Genomic DNA, 23,745 nt, shown 5'->3' with positions numbered 1-23,745 from the left:
CTCAAGATTTCATACCTTCTAGCAATGATTCAATATGGATGAATTAAGACTCATTTGATCTTTAAAAGTAAAAAATAAAATGTTGTGACATTAAGTGAGTAATTGCAGTTTATAGCTCATACAGCAGATATGTACAAAACTTAACACAGAATAAATATGAGCAGTTTCTAATAAACTGCTTTTTGTTTAAAACATTATTATTCTTCACAATGTTCTTTAAAACTTAATAATGGCTTAGACTCTCCCATCTATTCAGTGCTCATGTTATGGGGTAAGAAATTCAGGGTTGTTGGCTGAACAATGACCGGCACATTGAAAAGGCTAAGTAATATCTCATAAATTGAACACAAGATGGCAGGAATGTATGTATCTTTGAGTACAGAATCTTTATGATCAAAAAGTATAAAAGGTACACACTGGGTAATTAGTAAGTATTTCAGCCTCTTTTTGGTTTGTTGAGACAAAGTTTTTCTGTGTAACAGCCCTGCTGTCCTGGAACTCACTTTGTAGACCCAGGCTGGCCTTGAGTACACAGAGATCCAATTGCCTCTGTCTCTTGAGCACTGAAATTAAAGGCATGTGCCACCAATCTCCCCCCCTCCACACACACACCTCATGTGTTTTATGTGCATTTGTGTTTGACCTGCATGTATGTCTGTGTGACGGTGTTGGATCCTCTAGAACTGGAGTTACAGACAGTTGTGAACTGCCATATGGGTGTTGAGAATTGAACCCAGGTCCTTAGGAAGAGCAGTCAGTGCTCTTAATCACTAAGCCATCTTTCCAACCCTATTTCAGACTCTTAATAAGTCTTGCTAAGACTTGAGTCAACAACTCGTTGAGACCAAAATGACTTAGTGAAAAACAGCCAGTAAAACTTGGAAGAGATTATTTTAAATGTATTCAAAAAACAGGTGATAACATACCTTAAGAAATGCCCAGGCAATTTTCCGAAAGCCACATTCTTGGTTTTTAACCTCAGAGTTATTCTTAATTTCATTCATGCTTAAAAAGTCAAGAATCTGTAAATATATTTTTAAAATTATTCCACAGAATACTAGACTGTCTAAATTTAATATTCTCTATGGACACATTATCATCTAGGTATTTAAAATGTCTTCCTTACAAGGAATAAAAAATATTTATATCATTTGCTTATTTTCAAATTAACTTATCCAACTATTAAGGATTCAATTTTGATATTAATAATTCCTTTTATTAGGATTTATTTCAAAGCATTAACTGCCTCAAATATCATAACTATACCAGTTAATTCAGTTTTGACTCCTACATATTGTTAAATACTGAAATGCCACATTTTTATCCCATAAATATACATGGTCATGGTTGTGTCTTTTTTGAAGGTAGGAATTTTCCCTTTGGATATGCTATGACTAGGCCTCTCAAGATTTTCATCATATCTTCACCCTGCCTGGATATTAAATATCAAGGGGGTGAGGCAATCTGCCATAGATGGTATTCCAGATACTTGTTTGAGGATATCACTTTGAGTTTAATAAATCTGATTAAAATAAAAAGGCTCGGTTGAGATAACAAATCTTTACAGAAGGCTGGGGATCCACCTCTCAGCCCTCTAGTGCTGTGACTGGAGATATATACCACTGGGCTTTACTTTTAAGTGGGTCCTGGGGAGCTGAACTGAGGTATCCATGCTGTGCAACAGCATTTTATACACTGACCCATCCCCCCATCAACAACATTGGTTTTATGCAAATTTAATGCTTTCTGTGCATTCTTAAGTACATGCATGCATGGAACTACAAATGCAATACATTATATTTTGCAATCAATTTTCATACAGAATGAAATGGATATCTATTTTTATGTTAATATATAAACATGAATATCATTTTAATGCTTACCTAACTGATCTATATATATTTTATTCTCTTAAATTATAAAGAAGTAGCAATAAATAGCAAATGGTAAGTTTTATTAAAGTTCCTTGAGATACATTATATCCTTTATAAACATAACTTTGTATAAATCACACATAACAGCTCTAAAAATCAACCATCAGCTCTGGTCACTGCAGTTTCTTGCTGTTCTCATCTTAAAATTCTCCAGCTTGGTAACATTGAATGAATGGCTTTCTCTACTTCCCTTTTGTTATGGAGAGAGAACATAAGCCAGACAAAGAGGAACATCATACTTTTGAGTTATTGTGGGAAACAAACTGCCCATACAGACAGCTGGAGTGCCTTTAGGAAAATCACTGTCCTCCCAGCCCCCTAGCCTTCGCAGGTGAGAAAACTGGAACAAGTCAGCTCAAAGTCTGCCCATGCCACAAGGCTTCCTGACTGTTCTTCCCATCCACTCCACATCTAAGAAGTTCTGGGCCGTTTTATCATGTGTTACATTGTATTTGCTAACTGATCTGCACATGCTTCTCTACTTTTCCAGGTTACATGCCTATATTTAGATAGTCTGATATAGTTAATGACTTTGCTTTTGTGAGATGGAGTCACAACGGAGGATTACAGTCAAATGGATGATGGCATTTGTGACTTTAGTTCATAATCACTGAGCTGATGTAAAGATTACAAGACATTCTAGAACAAGCCAAGTGACTTAACTCCTAGCACTGGGGAGAAGCTAGCTGATGTGCCGTCTCTGTTTCTAAAAGGGCTTCTCATTGGCACACACAGAGCATACTGCAACAATAAATTCCAGGCATTAAATTCTTACATTATTGCATTATAAAACTACAAAATTTATAACTCATACTTGTATGATATTTACTAAAATTGAATTTTTTTCTTTAATCCATACCTCAAAGAAGAGAATGACTTTTGGACACTCATCAAACTCTCGAAGCAAATAGGGAAAATTTTCATTAAATATAATTTGTTCTTCCCATTCTGGAAGTCTTGATTTTAACTTTTTAAAGTCATATGGTTGAGTCATAATAGGAAGAATATAGTTCACATTGTCTTTTTCATAATAAGATGAAACAGGACGTTCACTGTTCAAAGACAAAGTTTCCATTACTACAATTCAATACACTTTTTTAGAAAAAGGGAGAAAAATGTATAGTCCATAAAAGAAGCAGAAAAATAGCTATAATGGCACAAAAGCAAAAATAATGTTCTTAAACATATAAAAACTATAAATTTTATTAAAAATTAAAATTGATGGCATCTTACTACAATCTTGTATTATATTTTTTCCTTTGGGTCACATAATTTATTATAATAGAAAATGAAAGGTATGAATAACCTTTAATGTACAGAGCTAAAACAGCAGCTTCTTCAGAAGTTTAAATGAGTGCATGATAAAATGCATAATAAATCCAAATACAACTGTAAAAAGAACTCTTTTTCATCCTATTTTCTGCGTATGTATTAACACAACAAATTAAGTGGGTGTCTTTTGTTTTGTAATAATCTTAATGTTTTCCTCCCAATATCCTTTCAAGCAAATTTTATTTTGAATTAGTATAATCTAGTATAATGATTTATTTTATTGTTTTTTTGTTTGTTTGTTTTGGTTTGGCTTTTTTTGATTTTTCGAGACAGGGTTTCTCGTAGTTTTTTTTTTTTTTTTTTTTTTGTGGTTCCTGTCCTGTAACTAGCTCTTGTAGACCAGGCTGGCCTCGAACTCACAGAGATCCACCTGCCTCTGCCTCCCGAGTGCTGGGATTAAAGGCGTGCGCCACCACCGCCCGGCTTATTTTATTGTTTTTTAAATCTAGACTTTCACACATGCATTCTCTCTAGCAATAACCTCAGGGGAAAACATAGTCATTACACATTTGCTGCACCTCAGGTCCATATAACACATTAATCTCAAAGGAAAAGTGGGCAGTTAAACAGTAGATGAACAGTCACAATATTTACAATGAAAATTTATGACCTAAATACTATGCTTGATAGACTTTACACTCAAGACAGATGCACTTCCTCCATTTCCTCTATAAAGTCAAGTTGAGGAATGCCTATTCTCTAATACCAATCCACAGCTCTATGCCTATTAACTGTCAGTCATGAAGGGCAGCAAAGAGGATTTCTATTTCAGACAGTTTCAACTTAAAAGTGATTTAAATTTTTAAAAATTACCTATCATCTTTCTTGACATATTGACCGGTATGCTCATCAACCACATGAATTTTTACCATTGGGTGAGAAATCATAAAATCTGCCTTAAGCCGATCAGTTCGGTGAATGTAAACCCCCATGACAAGATCATCATCAAGCAAACATTTGGGATGAACTGGACTGTCTCGGCTTGTTATTTCATGAACACCATCACTATTCATGTCTTCCTTCTCAACCAGACCTACGGCAGGGAAGAAACACCAGTGTCATAATTGCTCTCACGTTAGGTTTACACAGAATTACTCTGACTATCTCCGATTGCCTTTCTCTGCTCTTAACAGACCTTCCAGGGAACAAAAAGCCTCTGCCAGCTTTCATTCACCAAGGAAACAATTTGCAGTTCTAACATCAGGAGCTTAAAAATTAAATTTTTTATGCCACAAATCAGCTACAAATCATATCCTTCTTTAGTTAAATTAAGTCAGGAACTATAAACTCATCATACAGACCCAGTTATTAAAAAATGAACACCTTACTCCACAAGAATTAAGACACACCAACAAGTGTAGGTTGACTTATTTTAAATTATATCCTTCAGTTTTCAGAACAAGTTTCTAGGGCCAAGTTACCCCACAAAGACACATAATTTTTATTTAATTTAGGCAACAAACCTGCTTTAGTCTTCTTTTTTGTCTTTCTGGGTTTAGGTTTTCTGGTCTCTGGCATATTGTCATCTCCCTTCTTGTCTGCTGAGCGTATTTCCTCGTCAGGCTGAGATCCTGGAGTAGCCGTCTCAAGGGAACGTTCTTTCTTCTGTTCATCTGCAGCTGCATGATCACAGACGTCTGAGGTACTGCAAGTATAACCCAAGAATGAGCCATTATAAATGTGTTATTTTTATAATTATTATTTATGGCATGAAAGAATGAATGGTAAATAGAAAAAAGAATAATATATCATTTTCCTCTTACAAATGTCATCATTTGGAATTTTCTTATATAACAAACTAGGAACCATAGATAATACTTTCTACCTGATGAAGAGCTATGTATCTTGGAAGCCAGTGTAAACAAAGCTATAAACACCACAGTGTACTCTCAGCACCAAGTAGACTCAGGAATAAGGACCACACAATTGGCCTCAGGAGCAAATTGTGATGCTGTCTAAAAGCAAATAAGCAAAGGGGAAATAAAATAATATTTCATGATTACAGACCTGTATTACATGGAATTTCAGAGTATCCTCATCCTGCTGTTGACTAAATGACTAATGAGCAAATGTCTAAATCACTCAAAAAGTAGAAGAAATTCTCAAAGTTTGTTCTTAAGAAACTTTAGCCACACAACTTTTGATTTCTAGAGGCTGGTATATGACTACATTTTTCAGAAGTCTTGATTAAAATAAAATCTGCACCACATGCATACAGCAAGAGGTAGCAGGCAGGGACAGAAACTGGCCTACTGGAGTCTGTTCATAATTTAGGAAGTAAAAATATGCCTTTAAATAATAAAAATTAATTTTCAACATACTCAGCTATCTTTTGAAAAAGAGCACTGAGAAATAAAAAGATTATGTAAAAAGCACTTCGTGTAGTTATTCCTAAAAACTATGCTATTTTTAATTTTTTTCTATTTATTTATTTAGGTTTTTTGAGACAAGGTTTCTCTGTAGCTTTGGAGTCTGTCTTGGAACTAACTCTTATAGACCAGACTGGTCTCAAACTCACAGAGATCCACCTGCCTCTGCCTCCTGAGTGCTGGGATTAAAGGTGTGCGCCACCACCGCCCAGTCAAAACTACCCTATTTTATCAGTCACAAATACTACTCTTACAGGACAGCCGCACTGGCATGCCGCCATCATGTACAGCATAGTTTGAGTTAGACTTCATAAACTAGTTCTCATTTCTCGTGAGAACGTCTTCCTGTTTCCACACCAATGTGGTAATGACTCACAGTACACTATGGGCAGCAGCCTATATGATGGCCCTGGCGGATCTTTGCTTCTTCATGTTCAAGTTTTTCAAGAATCCCACTCTATGACTACCTGCTGGGCCTCATCACCCAGTTCCAATAAGATACGGGAAAATGGATGCTATTTTTAACAGTTTCACTTCTGTCTTGCTATTACTCTGTCAGAACCTTGATCTGGGGAAGAAAGTTGCGGCCTGGGTGAGTTCACAATGGACCCAAGTGGCAAAGAACTTTCATCTCTGACTAAAAGCCAGTCAGGACCAGAGGCTGCCTATAGCACACAGCTGTGTACCAGACTGGAGGCTGCCTATGGCCTCAAGACTATGCACAGTGGTTCCTCTGAGGCCCACCCAGAAGAGCTGGGTATCACTGGTTACGGCTTTCCCTGTCAAGGCATCAGCAGGCTAGCACCCTGACTGAAGCTTATGAGAGCCTGTGAAACCCAGAGGTGCCCAGGTAAGTCACTCTCTAGTGTTCTGAGCAGCAGCAGCTGGGAGACAACAAACATCTGCTGTAGCCAGCTGCCGCGTTCTGGGGGAAACTGTTACAGTGCCAATAGAGAGCTCATTCGTAAACTAAAATATCCTTGAAGCACTTTGGCTTTCTTGCTTTTTCCATATCCTAGGTACAAGTGTCATCCTACATCTTCCAGAAACTTGGGTAGCAGCGTTCACACATACGGTGTGCAACAAGATCATGGGATTTCTTTTTAGCTGGGAGTTTAAGGGAAAATTCCCAAGACTGCCAAAGGCTAGTCACATGAAGATGGAGGAAATAACTAGTTGTTTAGGTAAATGAGGATTGCAGGGGGAAAAGGATTATGCCACTTGGGAGACATTTACCTTTCTATATAAAGAACTTATAAACTTGAATATAGTCTCAGAAACACTTACCATATATAGGAATATATGTATAAGCATCATACATAAAAATAAACTAAAATATTAAATTGCCAATAGTTACCACCTTTGTAATTGTTACACAATGAACAAATGTTATTTGTATAACAAGAAGAAAACATATCCACCCCAAAATCAAAATGAATTTGTGCATGTGTGTGCTTGGGTATAGGGGCTTTCTGAGGCAGGGTTTCACCATGGTGCTCTGGTAGGTCTCAAATTCACTATGGAATGTAGGTTGGCCTTGATCTTCAGAATCTCCTGCCTTGGTGTCCAAGTGCATCACATGCATGAAGCACCATGCTCGGTAGGCCTGTTATTTCAAAAGTGGGTGAAAGCGGGTACATGTAGTCAGTGTGGAGCTAGGATGTTAGTGTTCTGGCTGAGCCTCTTACTGGTGCTAGAGCTTATACCACCTAGCTTCTTAGAAAAACAGGATCATCCCATTACTGCTCCTCACAGGGCCATGGTAATGATTCAGTGAGTGAATTCTTGTAAAGCTTCTAGCAATAGCAAACACAGTACTGCACAAAGGGTCACAATTATCCCCTCAGTGGCTGTTACAAAGGCAGCACTAACATTCTTTGTTACGTTATAGTTTTCACTCAGAACTGGAAGATACTAGCATGTGTTTCTATTTGTCAATGTGAAGTACCTCTTTTCCGGTTTAGATGGGACTGGGACTTTCTTCTTCTTCTTTTTTCTCTTTTCGCTGCCCAGTTTGTCATCGTGTAATAGAGTATCTGCAGGAAAATAAGTCAGCTGCTCTTTTAGTTTCTTTCTTATCTTCTTCTTAATCTCCTTCGCCATTTCTTCAGCCACCTGGAGCTGATAGGAGTCTGCCAGTTCCTCTTTCCCTTCCAGTTCAGCCTTTTCTCCTCCGTCATTTGCATCATCGCCTGCCTCTGACTTGGCGCTAACGTTCTGCTGTGCAGAATCCGCGTTCTCTGGAATTTCTTGTTCCATTTTTCTTGTGGTCTGGCTGACTCTGATATGTATTTTCTTGCTTGCCTTCTTCTACACTAACATTGTCCTCTGAATCTTCAGCTTCTGATGACGTACTCCTCAGTGCTCTAGGTTATTAGTGTTAGTTTGAGTTTCTAAGGTATTCTGAAGAGTACTCTTAGGGTGGCAGCCTAGGAGAATATAAACCAAGAAAGGCTCAGTTCAGCATAGTTCAAGTGCTTAAAGGTAAAAATCAAGATTGATGCCCAACACTACTGAGACAATTACTTGTTTTTTTGTTTTGTTTCGTTTTTGGATAGAATGGTGCTTCTCTCGAGCATCTGATGCGCATTCTCAATTTAGAGTTGCCGACTTAAGATTAGAAATCTCTAAAAGTGATTTTAGATTAACTGAGTTAATTAATATTGATAAGAGTACTTACTTAAGGTCTTTACAGAAATAAATTAACTGTTCAGCTGATATTTCCTTATTGGTAGAGTAATCCAAAATTTAATTTGGTTAAGATATGTTGGAGAAAACTCATCAGAAAGTTATAGATAATAAAAACATTTCAAGTTTCCCATGGAAAAAATTGCATGGGTTATTAATATTGTCTCATAATTATACTTTCAAGCCAAGATTATACAGAAAGGCCATCCTGCATTTTTCAACTATATCACTGGAACACTAAATATTAACTAGCAATTCAAGTGACAAATATAAACACATATCCTTTTGCTAAATTTATTTAAGATAATTTTTTAATAAAACAGCAACAGGCTAAAATTCATAAAAGAATGTTTCCAGTTAGAAAGTACATTAGAGAAACTCTCTAAGAATTTAAAAATAAACAAGATTACATTGATATTCAGCCATTAAAAATGAAATTCACAGGAAAACCGCCGGGCGATGGTGGCGCACGCCTTTAATCCCAGCACTCGGGAGGCAGAGGCAGGCGGATCTCAGTGAGTTCGAGACCAGCCTGGTCTACAGAGCTAGTTCCAGGACAGGTTCCAAAGCCACAGAAAAACCCTGTCTCGAAAAACCAAAAAAAAAAAAAAAAAAAAAAAAAAAAAAAAAAAAATTCACAGGAAAACGAATGGAATTAAAAAAAATACTGAAGGAGGTAACAGGCCCAGAAAGACAAACTATAAGCAAAGCCTAGCTTAGAATTACTACATCTGTATGTTTGAGTTGGAGCATCTGTAGAGGTCTGGAAGCAAGGAAGATACCACAGTGTCAGGGGAGGTGTTAAGGATGCAATTGTGTAACTACAGGAGATAAGACAGTAAAACGTGGGGAAATACTCAACACATGAGTGAAAGATGTGGGGAGAGGACAGAGTTAACAAGAACTCAGCTAAGTTTGTATGAAAAAGCCATGGAGAAGTCTATTACTCTGGCCCTGGAGGAGAACCGTCTCATTCTTAAACCAATATGCATTCTAATGCTTATCCTTATACCCACAGAGAAGTATGGAGAAGTATGCTCTCCCTCCTTATCAAGGCTCCTTTTTGAAGCAGTTAGAAACCACTATAGAAATCTACAATTGGTCAAATGCTGAGAACAACCGGCTATACAACCCTTACACCTAAGGCTCATGAACATCACAGGAGCGAAGAAAAGGCTGTAAGAGCCAGGGATCAAAGACATCTGCTTTGATATTCTCCTATATATGAAAGGGAAGTTCAAGAAACCTCAAGATCCCAACTGTCTAAGCAGGATCAGCATAATGAAAACTCTAGTTAATAAGAGGGACAATCAGTTTTCTCTAGGGATGAAGCCCAATCTCAATGAGTCAACCCTAAACTCATATACATATGAGCAACAGACTCAGCACACGCGCGCGCACACACACACACATACGAGGAAATAGCACATTTAGTTTTATGTATCATATTTCAGGAGCAAAATGTTTAAAATAGTAACATACAAATTTTAAAAAAAAAGAAAATTTCAAAGATGAAGCAAAAATAAAAAGGTCCATTCAATTCTAGCAACCTGCTATGGTGAAAAATGCTGTTTATCTTTTCAGAAACCGTTTTTAGTTATAGCTCAGTAACTGAATTTCTACTATGCTGAAATGAAGCATACACAAATTTTTCTTTCTTTTTCAATGAATATCAGAAATATAGTATCAATGTCCACAAGTCGTGAGGACACTCAGAAGGAAATAAATAAGATAACCAAGACTGCAAAATCAGAGATTTATGATCTCAAAGAAAAGAAATTCTCAGTGAGTAAATAAAAAAATTTTAAAAGCTTACATAAAAGAGCTACAATAATATTGCTTCTTAAACTGGTTGAAACCTTTGAAGTGTGTTAAAACAGGGTAAAATAAAATCTGTCCTCCTCTGATTAGCCTTCCCACAGTTCCTGCAATGTGCTTGTTCATATGTTTTCACCTCCCCAATCCTTTCAGATTGTCTCTACCCTCCCAACTTCATGTTCTTTCTCCCCTTAAAACAAAACAAGAGCAACACAAACCTTGAAGACAAATTTGGGTTGGATGACTACCCTCGAGCATGGAGCCTGTCCTGGAATATGGTTGACACACCACTTGAAACCACTGAAGAAAACTGCTCCCACTTCTAGAAGCTATCAATTTTGAGTAGCTTTTCGGCTAGGGGTGGGGCTTCATACCTACTTCTCCTCTGTGCTGGGATTTTGTTTGGCTTGAGCTTATGCAGGTCTTGTGCCTCTGTGAATTCACACATGCATCTACCTGCTGTGTCTGGAGGACACTGTTTCTTTAAACATATCTATTAACCTGTGGCTCTTGCTATCTTACCTCCCCTTCTGCATAGATCCTTGAAAAGAGGGTTATGATATAGACATTTCATTTAGGGCTGAGCATTCTAAAGTCTCATTCTCTGCACTGACTAGTTGTGCGTCTCTGTTAATCATCATCTACTAAAAGAAGCTTCTCTGATCAAAGGTGATCAATGCCCTGACATATGCATAAGCATCATGTCATGATATGTCATTTTATTAATATATTCACTTAGCAGAATAACAGTAGTCTGTTTTTGCTCTAAGGCCCATGACCTATTTTGCTTCAGTTTCTTGGCCTCATTGACAATGTCAGGTGTGGGCTCCATATCATAAAATGGACCTTAAATCCAACCAAAAGTGGTTGATTATTCCCATAACATTCTTGTTACTATTGCATCAGTGGGTGTACTTTGCAGGTAGGTGATTATTGCAACTCTGAAGGTTCATAGCTGGGTGAGATGATGATTACTTTTTTGCTCTGGTAATGTGTACAGCACCTTCCAGCACAATAAAGGCTAGACAATATGGATAAAATCTCCAATAGAGTACCAGCCTCTCTCCATATTCTTTAACTCAAGTATGTGGTGTCTTCAGCAATAGGCAAATGCCACTGATTGGTGGAGTACAACCAATAGCATTGGCTAAAATCTATAAAGTTTGTGGGTTCCTAAGGAATCCCACTGATCCATTTCTTTGTGTGTATGTTCATGCCAGGTGGTAGACATACATGTTAGGTGTGTATGCAGAGGCAGGAAGACATCAGGTGTCATTTCTCAGTGCCAACCACATATTTTTTAAAACACAATCTCTCACTACCTTGAAACTTCTTGAGGAAGCTAACCTAACAAGAAAACAATGGAAGGCAGACACAGTGTAGTCCAACTAAGATTATAAACACATCTCAACTATTTGTTTAACATGGGTTTGGTGGTTGCACTCATGTCCTCGTTCAAGGCAAGCACTTTACAGAATCATTTCCTAGCCCTCCTTGAGCATGCTATGGTTATTATGTTCTGTATAGATATCCAATTGTTCCAGGACATCTTGTTGAAATTAGCCTTTTCTTTTTTTTTTTTTTTTTTTTCGAGACAGGCTTTCTCTGTGGCTTTGGAGCCTGTCCTGGAACTAGCTCTTGTAGACCAGGCTGGTCTCGAACTCACAGAGATTCACCTGCCTCTGCCTCCCAAGTGCTGGGATTAAAGGCGTGCGCCACCACCGCCCGGCTGAAATTAGCCTTTTCTTCACTGATAACTTTGCCAATTTTATAATGAATCAACTAACCAGGCCAGGGGTATAACTGAGGGGTAAAGTATGTTCTTAACTATGAGCAAGACCCTGGTTTTCAACCCTGAATGAAAGAGAAAGAAGGTAAGGCCAAACTTTCATAATTAATAATAAGTCTGTGTTGTTATTTGGGAGCTGCCTGGTAGGACTGATAAAGACTCACTACACCTAGCATAGTTTTCTTTCTAAGAGGGCTTTTAAGAACATATTCAAATAATTTAAAAGATATACAGTATTCAGGTTATCAACTTTTGGGGAGTGTTTTTCCTTTGAGGTATTCCATTTCATTTACTAAGTTTACTGTCAGAGATATTCATACTATTCTTTACACTTTCAAAGTCTATAGGCCTACAGTGAGTCTCTTCTTAGATCCCAAGTACTGGTGATTTGTGTTTTCTTTCGTTTTTCAAAGTCTGGTTAAAATTCATGAAAAAAAGAGCAATTTTCCCACAGCCAGTGAAATGGCTCACTGGAAAAATACGCACGCTGTCAAATCTGACAACCCCAATTTGATTTCCAGTACCATCATGATAGGAAAGCAAACTCCTACATGTTGTCCTCTGACCTCTACGTACACACCACATACGTGCACTCACAATAATAAATGAAAAATTAATTATAACACATAAATCTATTTTTTAAACCAAATAAAGCAAACAATACAGAAGAAAGGCTATGAAGCGCCATTCTAACCAAGATACAGCCACTGCCATCTCGGCCTTATGGGATCTGAGATTCTAGGCCTGCATGAGACTTGCCCTACAAGAGTCATCCATGGGACCCAACTCCTCACTGCTGAACTAAGGGTTAGTAACAGAATCTGGGAGAAGAGGACCATTGCCTTCAGTTATTTGCCCATTGCTGAAGTCCTAAGCTCCAGTGGATAGGTTCAAACCGTGGGTCACACAGATGGTCCTGGAACATTCAGTAAATAACAAATAAAAATTTAAGTTCGTGGAAAAGAGATCTGTTGAGAAGGAGGCCTCACAGGTGGGAGGGAGCTATGAGAGGGTGGAGGGAAGATAATTAGAATACATCGTACCTGTTTATAAAATTGTTGAATAACAAAGCAATTTAAAATATATTAATATATAGGTTTATTTCAAATTGTTTCATGTATATTTCAAATCCCAAACAAGGTCAAATTTAAGGACAACCCCTTGACAGGATGCTAGAAAGGGACCTCCCTGTTACTGGGATATTATATACCTGAAGCCTTGAGTCATACTGTATTACTATAAGACTTATTATTAACAATATGATCTATAGTGAATATATTTTCTTTGTATAAGGTTCTGTAATTAGAGTAGCTATAGTCACTCACTCAGGCACTGCATATGTGACTGACATACTCTTATCCACATAAAGCAATGGACACCAAGACTTTTTAATGGGCTGAATCCCATATGCTGTTTCTCTCTGCTGATTTTATTAATCTGTAGCCTTTTGGGCTAACACAATCCAAGTACATTAGCTTTTGAGTACTGTGAATATCTTTAGTAAGTTAGCAAGAAGCTGGGACCCTGAATATATAAAATAACCAATCCTACCACTCCTTTAAAAAGATTTGGATTTACTCTTTTTATTTTCCTCTTCTATTTATTCTGGGATTACTTATCGTTGATACTTTTTTTGTGAAAGCTTCTATGATGGATCTAAGATATCTTTATTTAACACATCTAGTGTGTATAATTAGTTTTCTGTTGCAGTGATTAAGTACCATGACCAAGACAACTTAAAGGAGAAAGGGTTTGTTTAGGTTGCCATAGTTCCAGAAAGGATAGTGCAGCATGGCAAGGAAGGCATGAAAGCAGGAGCTTAAGATTGCCTGGCAACAAAGAATCAAAGAATCACATGCTCTCCTTTCTTCCATCCTTTAAATCTTAACCTGTTTTTATTAGTGGGTTTTTATAGTCAATGTATACTTGTAACTTTCTTATCTGCCAGTCTTTAATTTTCCACTTCTTGAATTCTTTTGAGTTGACTTTCATCATTATAAATCATGGGATTCTTGATATGTCAGAGTTCAAACATATTTTCTTCTGCTTGTCCTTTTTCTTTTTCCTGTTTCATTATTTTTCTAGATTTCTCCATACCATCATTGGCTTTTCAGATATCCTTTTAAGCAATTACTTCATATTTTACAAAATAAGTCTAACTTATCACCATCTACAGATAAATAATGTCATGTCACATTTTGTGAATGCCTGTGTATGTATACATTGAGGGTAAATACATGTGTGTGCAGTTACTTGTGTGTGAATACATGTGAAGGCCAGAGGTCAACTGTCAATGTCATAATTCACTTCCTTTGAGAAAGTGTCTCTCATTGGCCTGAAGCTCAATGATAAAGCTGGACTGGCTCCCCAGTGAGGCCTAGAGTTCCTCTTTTCTCCATCTCTCCTGATTTCTATTCTTTCAAAATATAATCATGCCATGAGAAAGTGCCCAGCTTCTTAACAAAACTTTCATCATCTGTATTTTTCCACTTTCATTTTTAAACTTTGTGGCTAATTTGTTTGGTGAAATTTGTACATACATGATCTGTAAAAAAAAAACCAAATTTCTCTCTCTCTCTCTCTCTCTCTCTCTCTCTCTCTCTCTCTCTCTGTGTGTGTGTGTGTGTGTGTGTGTGTGTACGAAAATTAACACTTGCTTGTACGGGTAGGTATAGGCACATAGATGCCACAGCATTTGTGTGAGGGTCAGACGGCACCCTTCCTGTGTCAATCCTAGCCTTTCAGCTTCTCTGAGACAGAATCTTTCTTCACTGCTGCATGAGGTTAGCTGGCCTGAGATACACAAAATTCCCCATTTTCTATCTTCCTTCTCTCTGCAGATACATGTTGGGATTATAGATACTTATATGCAAACACTCAAGATATTTAACTTTTGAATTCTACATTTCTTACATTAGTTTCCTTCCCTTAAAAAAATAAATATAACCTGAATTCTGATAGCTTATAAAGTACAACAAACTCCTTTTCAAATAAGATTTATGTTGCTTAGTTGTTCCAAATTCTAGTATGAAATAAACAGTAACTACCCTCACAGGTAAAAATCATGACATTTTCTTTCTTGCATATAGGTTGTTTTGCTTAATCTTCGAAAACTATTTGGTTAAAGGAGAGAGAGAGAGAGAGAGAGAGAGAGAGAGAGAGAGAGAGAGAGAGAGAGAGAAAGAAAGAACTGATTAACAGTGAAGGCCAAAATGAAAAGCTCGGTGTACAAGTGCACACACAGAAAACAATAGAACACTAACATAGCATGTTTTTTAATGACATACAAACAGAAAGGAATAAAACAAAACACTATAATTGACGACTAAATTTCTGCTAAAAAATGTACCATTTGCTATGATATATAAGATTTTCTGCATGGTTTTTTGGGGGGGGTTGATTTTGGTTTTTTGGTGGTGGTGGTGGTAGTCTGTATGCACATGCATGTATGTGTTTCTGTGTGTGTAAACACTAGAGATCATAATAAAAAAATAGAACTGAAATACTGAGGTAGTTTGAATACTGAACAGTGCACTTACTATGGGTTTAAGTACAGATTCTTTATAATACTAAAGGAATCAAACCATAGTTCGTTACTGATTTATTTTTATTTTGAGTTTCCCTCAAAATAAGCTATATCCCTCAGTTCAAAGTGTGTCTCCAACATGAAAAGATAATCATCCCTTAAGAATCATTTCTTCTTAATCTACAGGGTAGGACATTACAGAAGAAATCCCAATAAAGGCAATCCACTGAATATCTGATATAAAACAGTACTCTATGCTCTTCACAATTCTGAGTAAAAGCATTTTCCTCAACAATGTACAGTGTACACACTTTACTGGTGTGTTGTATTGGTAGACGGCAACAGTCAACATGAACCACATACTTTAAGGGCGATGTGGTTCTAATGTGAACTTTATTTATTTATGCTATTTATCATGACAGACTTACTGATCTCAGTGCCAAACTTTATAACTTTGGTAAAAAGCTATAATTTGATGCAGATATTTACATATAACCAAATGAACAATACTCACTGTGATGTCTTCTCCAGATTTCCAGATTTATTAAGTATTTTCTTTAGATTTTTAGGGTTTTTGATTTTTCTTTTACCTATTAGACAGTTTGATGCTTTAAGTAATTCTTCAAAGTCAACTTTAGGTTTTTTTTTTTTTTTTTTTTTTTTTTTGGATTTTTCGAGACAGGGTTTCTCCGTAGCTTTTGGTTCCTGTCCTGGAACTAGCTCTTGTAGACCAGGCTGGCCTCGAACTCACAGAGATCCGCCTGCCTCTGTCTCCCGAGTGCTGGGATTAAAGGCATGCACCACCACCGCCCGGCCTCAACTTTAGTTTTTAACTTTGCTCTCAAATGTAAATGAAGACACAAGCAATTTTCCAAACTACTCTTACTATACAAATGTGTACTATTATTATGTTAAGGATATAGTCTTATGCTTGAGTTCCCTGATTTTATTAAAACAATTTAGTTCCTCTTTCTTCAAGTGATTTTTAAATATTTTGGTGACACAATTCTTCCTGGTACTTCTCTTACCTTTTGGAGACTTTCTCATAAATCCTCCTTTGCTCAGATACCATCTGAAGCACACTAGCACCTCCCTCCATTAGTCATGTGACCTTAGACAGGCTATTTAACCTTTCTAAATTTTGTTTTCCTCCAGAGGTGCATGAGAAATAACTAGCATTTGCTTAGCCTCTAGTCAGCAATGAACACATATTATTTCTTTAAAACAGAAATCAAATCACATTATTCTCCTGCTTAAAATACCACAGATTTCTCATCCACTTGTGATAAAACCAGTCCTTCATATGTGCCATAGGGTTCTAGACATTCTAACTCAGATCAAAACCAATGTTCACTTAGATACTGATACCCCAGTTATATTTCCTTTTATAGTTCAGGCAAAATAAATCCCTCTCATGGGAATGAATCTGCTCTTATTGGTACAAGTTTCATTCAATTTTTCAGCTTAATAAATAAGGGTGAAGCTTCTTATTTAAACATTGCACCTAAAAACCTCAACTGTGTTTTCTGCTTCTCACTTACCAGAGACCCTTTTCTCTCATAGTACTTAACCCATCTGGAATACAGATAATTACGTGGCTGCCTGCAGAAACACATTGTCTTGCCCAATGTACTATGTATCTTATATCCCTATATTATATTCATGTCACTAACATGAAGTCTGGTGCTGAGGAAATAGTTGATAAATACTTTTTCTTTTTGTTTAAGATCTGTTTTTATTTATGTGTATGTATGTGTGTCTGCATATGACATATGCCTTATGTATGTTCAGATAGAGGCAAGAGGATTTTCAAATTTAAGGGTAGCAAAGTGCATATAGTGATTTCCAGGCTAGTCAAGGTTCTGGTGACCCTGCCTCAACAAAAAACAAAGAAAAAAAAAAGGAATAGAAGTGGGATGAACAGATTTATGGGAAACCGACACGCTCACTGAGTTCAGAATTTTTATGGCTACTTTCATGCTTTATTGATAGGGTTAAATAGCTAGAGCAGAAACCAAACTTAAAATGGGTATTTCTATTTCTAAATATTATTTGACTAATTACATCTACTTTGTTTTTCTGCTATAGAATTCCTTAAATTAAACCAAACTTAAAAATGAATGCATAAAACATGAATTCTGTAGATTTCATCAATGTCTTACCAGTAGACATCTACCAGCTTTATGTCAAGAGCTGGTAAATAGGGTTAAGGTTGACTCAGTCAGAATCCTACAGAAACAGATGGCTAATGTGTAATATAGAACATCCAAATAGAACATCACAGACCATCCTGCACTTGAGATTGTGCTACAATGTTTTCACTACAGCATCAGGTTTACTTTAAAGTTCTGTTCTCTTACACCAATCTTCCATGAAGGGTTGTAGGACGTCTGAATTAGATTAGGATACTGGTATCAGGTTAAGTAAGCTGCATTATATTTGAATAAACTACTTTCACATACCAAAAAAAATTGAGAAAAGCAGCAAACAGCTCCCTCTGTATGTTAAACTTCTAAAACTATTTTAATAAGGAATGCTTTAACAGGCTTTGAAGGAATCAACCTGTCAAGAGGACACACTTATTACACATTAGTAGACATAAGCTTCAGGGAAGATGCCCTGTTTGCCGTGATAAATCACAGAACAAGTCAACCTGGAGGAGGAAAGGGTGGATTTGGCTTACATTTGCACATCATAGTCTGATGGAGGTGGGTCTTGTATCTTATCTGTTGATTTCATTGGTTAAAGAAACTGCTTGGCCTGATAGGACAAAAAATTAGGTAGGCGGAGTATACAGAACAGAATACTGGGAGAAATAAGCCGAGTCAGGCAGTCGCCATGATTCTCCCATCTGACACAGACGCAGGTTAAGATCTTTCCTGGTAAGCCAGCTTGTGGTGCTACACAGAATATTAGAAATGGGTTAGATCAATATGTAAGAGCTAGCCAATAAGAGGTTAAAACTAATGGGCCAAGCAGTGTTTAAAAGAATACAGTTTCCGTGTAATTATTTCAGGTAAAGCTAGCCGGGTGGCGGGACGCAGCCCAGCCCGCCGCTCCTCACAACAATAGTCCATCGTGAAGGAAAATCAGGACAGGCTATCAAGGCAGGAACCTAGAGGTGGGAACTGAAGCAGAGATCACAGAGGACCACTGCTTACTGGCTTGCTCCATTGCTTGCTCAACTTGCTTTCGAATATAACTCAGGACCACCCACGGTGGGCTGGGCCTTCCCATATGGCTCACTGATCAAGAAATGTCCAACAGTCATGCCCACAGGACGATCCAATGGGGGCAATTCCTCAACGCTTTTTCTTTCCAGGTGAACTGTGTCAAATTGACAGAAGTTAACCAGCAGAGTAGCATTTATGGATAATGATTTTAAGTATGCCTGTGTATGGCATTAAAAATTATGTGACAACAGAAAAGCTTAGGACAAGCATTTGTACCATTTTTCGCTAACGAATACCTTATGTGTTTTGTGTCAAAGCTATCGAAACCATGGATAAACTCAACACATATCTTCCCAAACTGCCTGTTTTATTTAAGAATGGGGACATGTATCTGTAATGAAAATACCAATTCCTTCAGCAGAATACAACGTTTCTATTTTCAAGAATAAAACTGGAGGTAATATTAGAAAATGAGGGAAGGAGAGAGGAAAGAAAATGAAAAACAGAAACATATTTTGTACTGACTCAGGCTTTATTAGTTAATGGTCCATGTTTTCCAGGCATCCTCATCCTTGTTCCTTGGGAGAAAAAGAGAATACTAAAAAGAAAAGAATGATTATATAAATGAATCTACTTAACACATGCAGCAAAAACCACTATTTTTGTTGCTAAAAAGTGGTGTTTATTCTTTAAGTAGATACAGACCTAATAAACCTGGTCACCTACTTTCCTTTCTTAAAAAAAAAACAAACTTAGTTCTTGACAGTTTCATATACAGACAGACAGATAGACAGATAAACAGATGATGAATTTTAGTTATTTTCACTGCCCTTTCGTTCTCTCACCGCCATCTCCCTCCCCCACTGAAACCCTTCTCCCTACTAAGTCCCCTCCAATTTTCAGGTCCATGTGTGTGACTCACTGAATTTAAGTAAGGTTGATTGTATAAGCAAGAGTGACAAATATTTACTAGAGCTTGGGTAACTTACCAGTGAGTACACTGCTGAAGAAAATGACACTCTCGTTCCCAGTAACCATATTCTGCCAATTGTGTCTAAGGCAGGGAAGCGGGGGGGGGGGGGGGGGGGGGCTGGCCGTCCACGATAAAATGTTGAGGGGTCTACCCTTATACAGGTTAGCCACAGGAGCAGTGAGCTAACGGGTTTAAGTCATCTCACATCCAGAAGACATACTCCTCAGCACAAACCATCCACCCTCCACTTATTATATTTCCCCCGTCCACTCTTTCTTGTTGCTCCCTGAGCCTGCGGGTGGTGGTGGTGGTACAGGCGTTCTAATCAGAGCTGAGCACTCAACAGTCACTGCGGGTGGTGGTGGTGGTACAGGAGTTCTAACCAGAGCTGAGCACTCAACAGTCACTGCGGGTGGTGGTGGTGGTACAGGCGTTCTAACCAGAGCTGAGCACTCAACAGTCACTCACCCTCAGCATTTTTCTTGTCATCTACTTTCTAATCCACACCGAATTACAGAGACAGAGGCTGCGAGGCCAGTGTGATCAGACCCTTGGTCACACCTTTGCCCTTGAAGAGAATGTTTTTAATATTTTAGAAACACTACATAACTAGTACAAGAGGTAGGAGAATTGAGGGTGGTTTCTTCTGTGTCTCTAGAACTAGAATAAGTGAGACAACAGTATTAGCTATAATATAATGCAATTACTATAACAGAACAGTTTTAAACCCAACTTCTAGTATTAGGTTTCCATGGCTACCTGTGTGACATTAGACATTCCTTTACCTCCTTATTTGTAAACTTTGCCTGACAGTGCTTACTCACGGTTCTATGGGTTATTCTAGCAATTAAATGACTTACCACAGTGCATTAAACAAGTACCAATAAATAGCAGGTACACTTACAACAGGAAATTCTTATGGGAACACAACTTAGTGTGAGGCACACTGACTGGGCATCTGAGACGTTCTAAGCAACCACAAGCATCAAAACAGTTATCAAACTTCTGGGTTCAAATCCTAGTTTTATCTGTCAGAAGACTACTACCTGTGCCTCAATGTCCTAATTTTTCAAGGGAATAAAAGTGAACCATTCGTAAGATTTTATACAGAATAAATGAGAACATACAAGCAACACACTTGGTACAATATTTGTCACATTGCCGGGCGGTGGTGGCGCACGCCTTTAATCCCAGCACTCGGGAGGCAGAGGCAGGCGGATCTCTGTGAGTTCGAGGCCAGCCTGGTCTACAAGAGCTAGTTCCAGGCCAGGCTCCAAAGCCACAAAGAAACCCTGTCTCGAAAAACCAAAAAAAAAAAAAAAAAAAAAAAAGTCACATAGCAAGCTTTCAAATATATGCATATATAGCAGTAATAACAGCCATAATAACATTTTTAATAAAAATAATAGCATAATATTATGTTTAGTATGCAGTAGAATGTATTAAGCCAGTAGAGGCTGCAGATTTGGGCATCACCTATATATACGATAGTTTCAGTAACATAAAATACCAAAAGGTTTAACTCTGGACCCCACAAAATAAAAAGAATTCGAGGAGAACGGCATTTTAAAAAACTGAGAAAAGGGAATGTTACACAGAGAAAATAATCTGTACTGTGAGGTGTCAAAAGATGCTACAAAATTTGAAGGATGCCTACTAGATTTACAATCAGGTAGCCACATGTGCCACAGCTGTTTACAGAAAGCTGATGGCCACAGACGTAAACAATGTGAATGTGGGAGAGGCATGTAGATAAATTCTTTCTAGAATTTTCTTCCACCTCGGAAGGACAAAACTATCTTGAAAGGATTTGACTTTCTTTGGTTGCCATGGAGAGGGGAAGCTGAGGGGACGCTCAATGGTGGAAGCCTGTTACGCATCTGCAAGATCTGAATTTGATACCAGCACCCCAAAATTTTCCACTTTCATCTGTGTAAAATGTTCTGTTCTGTAGCACACCCCCAACACACACACACACACACACACACACACACACACACACACTACACTGCTAGCCTCTGAAGGGCCAGCTCTGTGCCTCAGTTAAAAAAAAAAAAGCTGTCAACAATGATTCTAGTACCATTCTGTGATTTACTCATAAATGGCTTTGAATAAGGTATTAATTTCACTAGGCCTTGTCTATTTTAATGCCCAACATCTTAAAATGGCACCTACTTGTTGAAAGGAGAAAAGGGAAATTGCAAAAAAAAAAAAAAAATTACACATTGCAGGTGCTTAGTAAATTCTTTATGTCCAGTTAACAAATAACTAAAAAAGAAAATACATGATTAAATATATATTATCTAGTATTATTTGATATTTTGAGGTACAACTGAATAAACCCTAATATTTAATCACAACACAGCAAATATATTACAGAAATAATCATCTTTTAATGTTAAGGTATACTACAGAAAAACATAGAAATAATATCTCATATTTAATTAATAGTATCACCAAAATTTAAGGTTAGGTTTAATAAAACATCTTTGAATTTTGTGTTTATCATTTTATAAAACAATTTTTTGATTTTAGAAATCATCATACATGATATTAGATGTCATTATACCATTATTTTAAGACTTCCCCATTCGAAGAAGCTTTACAGGAGCCTCTAAGAGAGACTACGCAGAAAAATTAACGGGATTCCATTCCCTCCCTCCTTTGAAAAACATGGAGTATACGCCTACACATCAAGGCAAGAAAAAAAGCATACGCACTTGATGATTCGCTCTTTAACAAAATTTCAAAGCAAAGAAAAAAAGCAACAGAAATTTTGTTTGCATAATTCAACCAATAAATCAGTGATAGTCCTCATAAATAATGATATTCTAAATACTGTTAAAAATTCTTTTGGCATTTGAATGTTTCAAATATTCTTCTAAAATTTCCCCATCTTCCTCTAAGTCTTCTCCAGAAAGCTCAAACAATAATTTATGCAACAGGTGAAAAACCTGTTAGCATCTTTTTCTAAGAAAAAAAAAAAAACGGAGAGGAAACGTTTCCGCGAATGTTTTTGCAGTAACAAAAAAGGCAGAGCAAGCATTTGGTAGGTTTTTAAGTAGCCTCCGTGTGTGTGTGTCGGGGGATGGGGGGGGGGGAGTCGTATACTGAAATGACCCTATCGATATAATCTGACTCTTATAAATAGAACCCTCGATCACTCTTCTTAGAAGTAATTAAGAGAGCACGTCACTTGGCTGTCATTTAAAGGGAAAGAGACTTGGTGCGCATCAACGTGAGAAGCTTTTAAGCCCGAACTGGGAGCAGAGAGGAAGAGGCTGCATCCCCTCCATCCGAGCACCAAGCCGGGCAGCCTGGACCAGGAGAGCGGGAAGTAGTAGACGTAGCTCGCAGCCGCATCCCTCGGCCGCGCGCGTGGGACTAAGGCCGAGCTCGACCTACAAGGCGCAGTGCTGTCCCGCGCCCCGGGTCTCCAGCAGCCCCCTCGCCGCCCCCGAGAGGCCGGGCCTGGCCGAGCGCCCGCACCCCGGCTCCCGCCACAGCGCGCCCGCGGGATACTCACAGAGAGGAGCGCGCAGCGCGGCCTGTCCCGCCCGAGCGACAGCCCGGCAGTACGAAGCGGTTCCCCGCGCCCGGCGAGGGAGAGAGACGGCCCCTCAGCCACCTCCACCGCTGGCGACGCGCGCTTTGAAGAGTGGGCCCGGTGCCGCAGTGCGGGCTGCGCGCCGCCCGCTGACGTCAGGCCTGCCTCTGCCGCCGTTACCTAGGTAACCCGGTCGGAGGGCCCGAGGTCTCGGCTGGGCCGCGGCCCCGCCCCCTCCCCGAGTGCAGCCGAGCGCCGTCGGCAGCTCGTGCCCGCGGGCTCTCGGGATCCGGCGGGCACGCGCTCCGGCCCGGGTGCACGCGCGCGTGGCCGAGGTTCCGTGCGTGGAGCCGGAAGCCGGTCACGAGGGCTCCTTCTCTCCGCGGACAACATGCCTTCCGGGGTGAGAAGCGCCATGCTTCAGGACTCAAAGGCGTGGGGGTGGGGAGGGGTGGAGAAGCAGAGGTGGAAGCCGACGGGGTTGCGCCCAGCGTAGAAAACCTAATTGAATGAATGAATGCATGCATGCATGCATGCAGTGCGGCCCAGAAAGACTTGTCACCCCCTACGCAGTCGCGCCCACATAATGAAACGTA

The 23,745-nt window shown here is 38.6% G+C and overlaps 1 protein-coding gene across 5 annotated transcripts in view; it reads right to left on the bottom strand.

Annotated features, from left to right (window-relative positions):
• Nucleotides 1-23,347, bottom strand: part of Ahi1 (Abelson helper integration site 1) — a 142,765-nt gene extending 119,418 nt beyond the window's left edge. For 4 of the 5 annotated variants that reach the window (XR_009055621.1, XM_057751696.1, XM_057751715.1 and 1 more), the window contains exons 1-6: nucleotides 23,129-23,347; nucleotides 7,584-8,064; nucleotides 4,730-4,911; nucleotides 4,080-4,299; nucleotides 2,794-2,986; nucleotides 927-1,022 (exon numbers count right to left, since the gene is read on the bottom strand). Coding sequence is in view for 4 of the 5 variants with exons in the window: in XM_057751696.1 (XP_057607679.1) it covers nucleotides 927-1,022; nucleotides 2,794-2,986; nucleotides 4,080-4,299; nucleotides 4,730-4,911; nucleotides 7,584-7,894 (1,002 nt within the window). In the remaining variant the exon portion in view is untranslated. The remainder of the gene's footprint in view (nucleotides 1-926; nucleotides 1,023-2,793; nucleotides 2,987-4,079; nucleotides 4,300-4,729; nucleotides 4,912-7,583; nucleotides 8,065-23,128) is intronic. The other variant, XM_057751688.1, reaches the window with a different exon arrangement.
• Between the last annotated feature and the right edge of the window lie 398 nt (nucleotides 23,348-23,745).

The sequence above is a fragment of the Chionomys nivalis genome, chromosome 2 (genome assembly GCF_950005125.1).
Source record: "Chionomys nivalis chromosome 2, mChiNiv1.1, whole genome shotgun sequence".
Taxonomy (NCBI): domain Eukaryota; kingdom Metazoa; phylum Chordata; class Mammalia; order Rodentia; family Cricetidae; genus Chionomys; species Chionomys nivalis.
The sequence above is the reverse complement of the archived record's forward strand: the minus strand, read 5'-3'. Positions and strand labels throughout refer to the sequence as shown.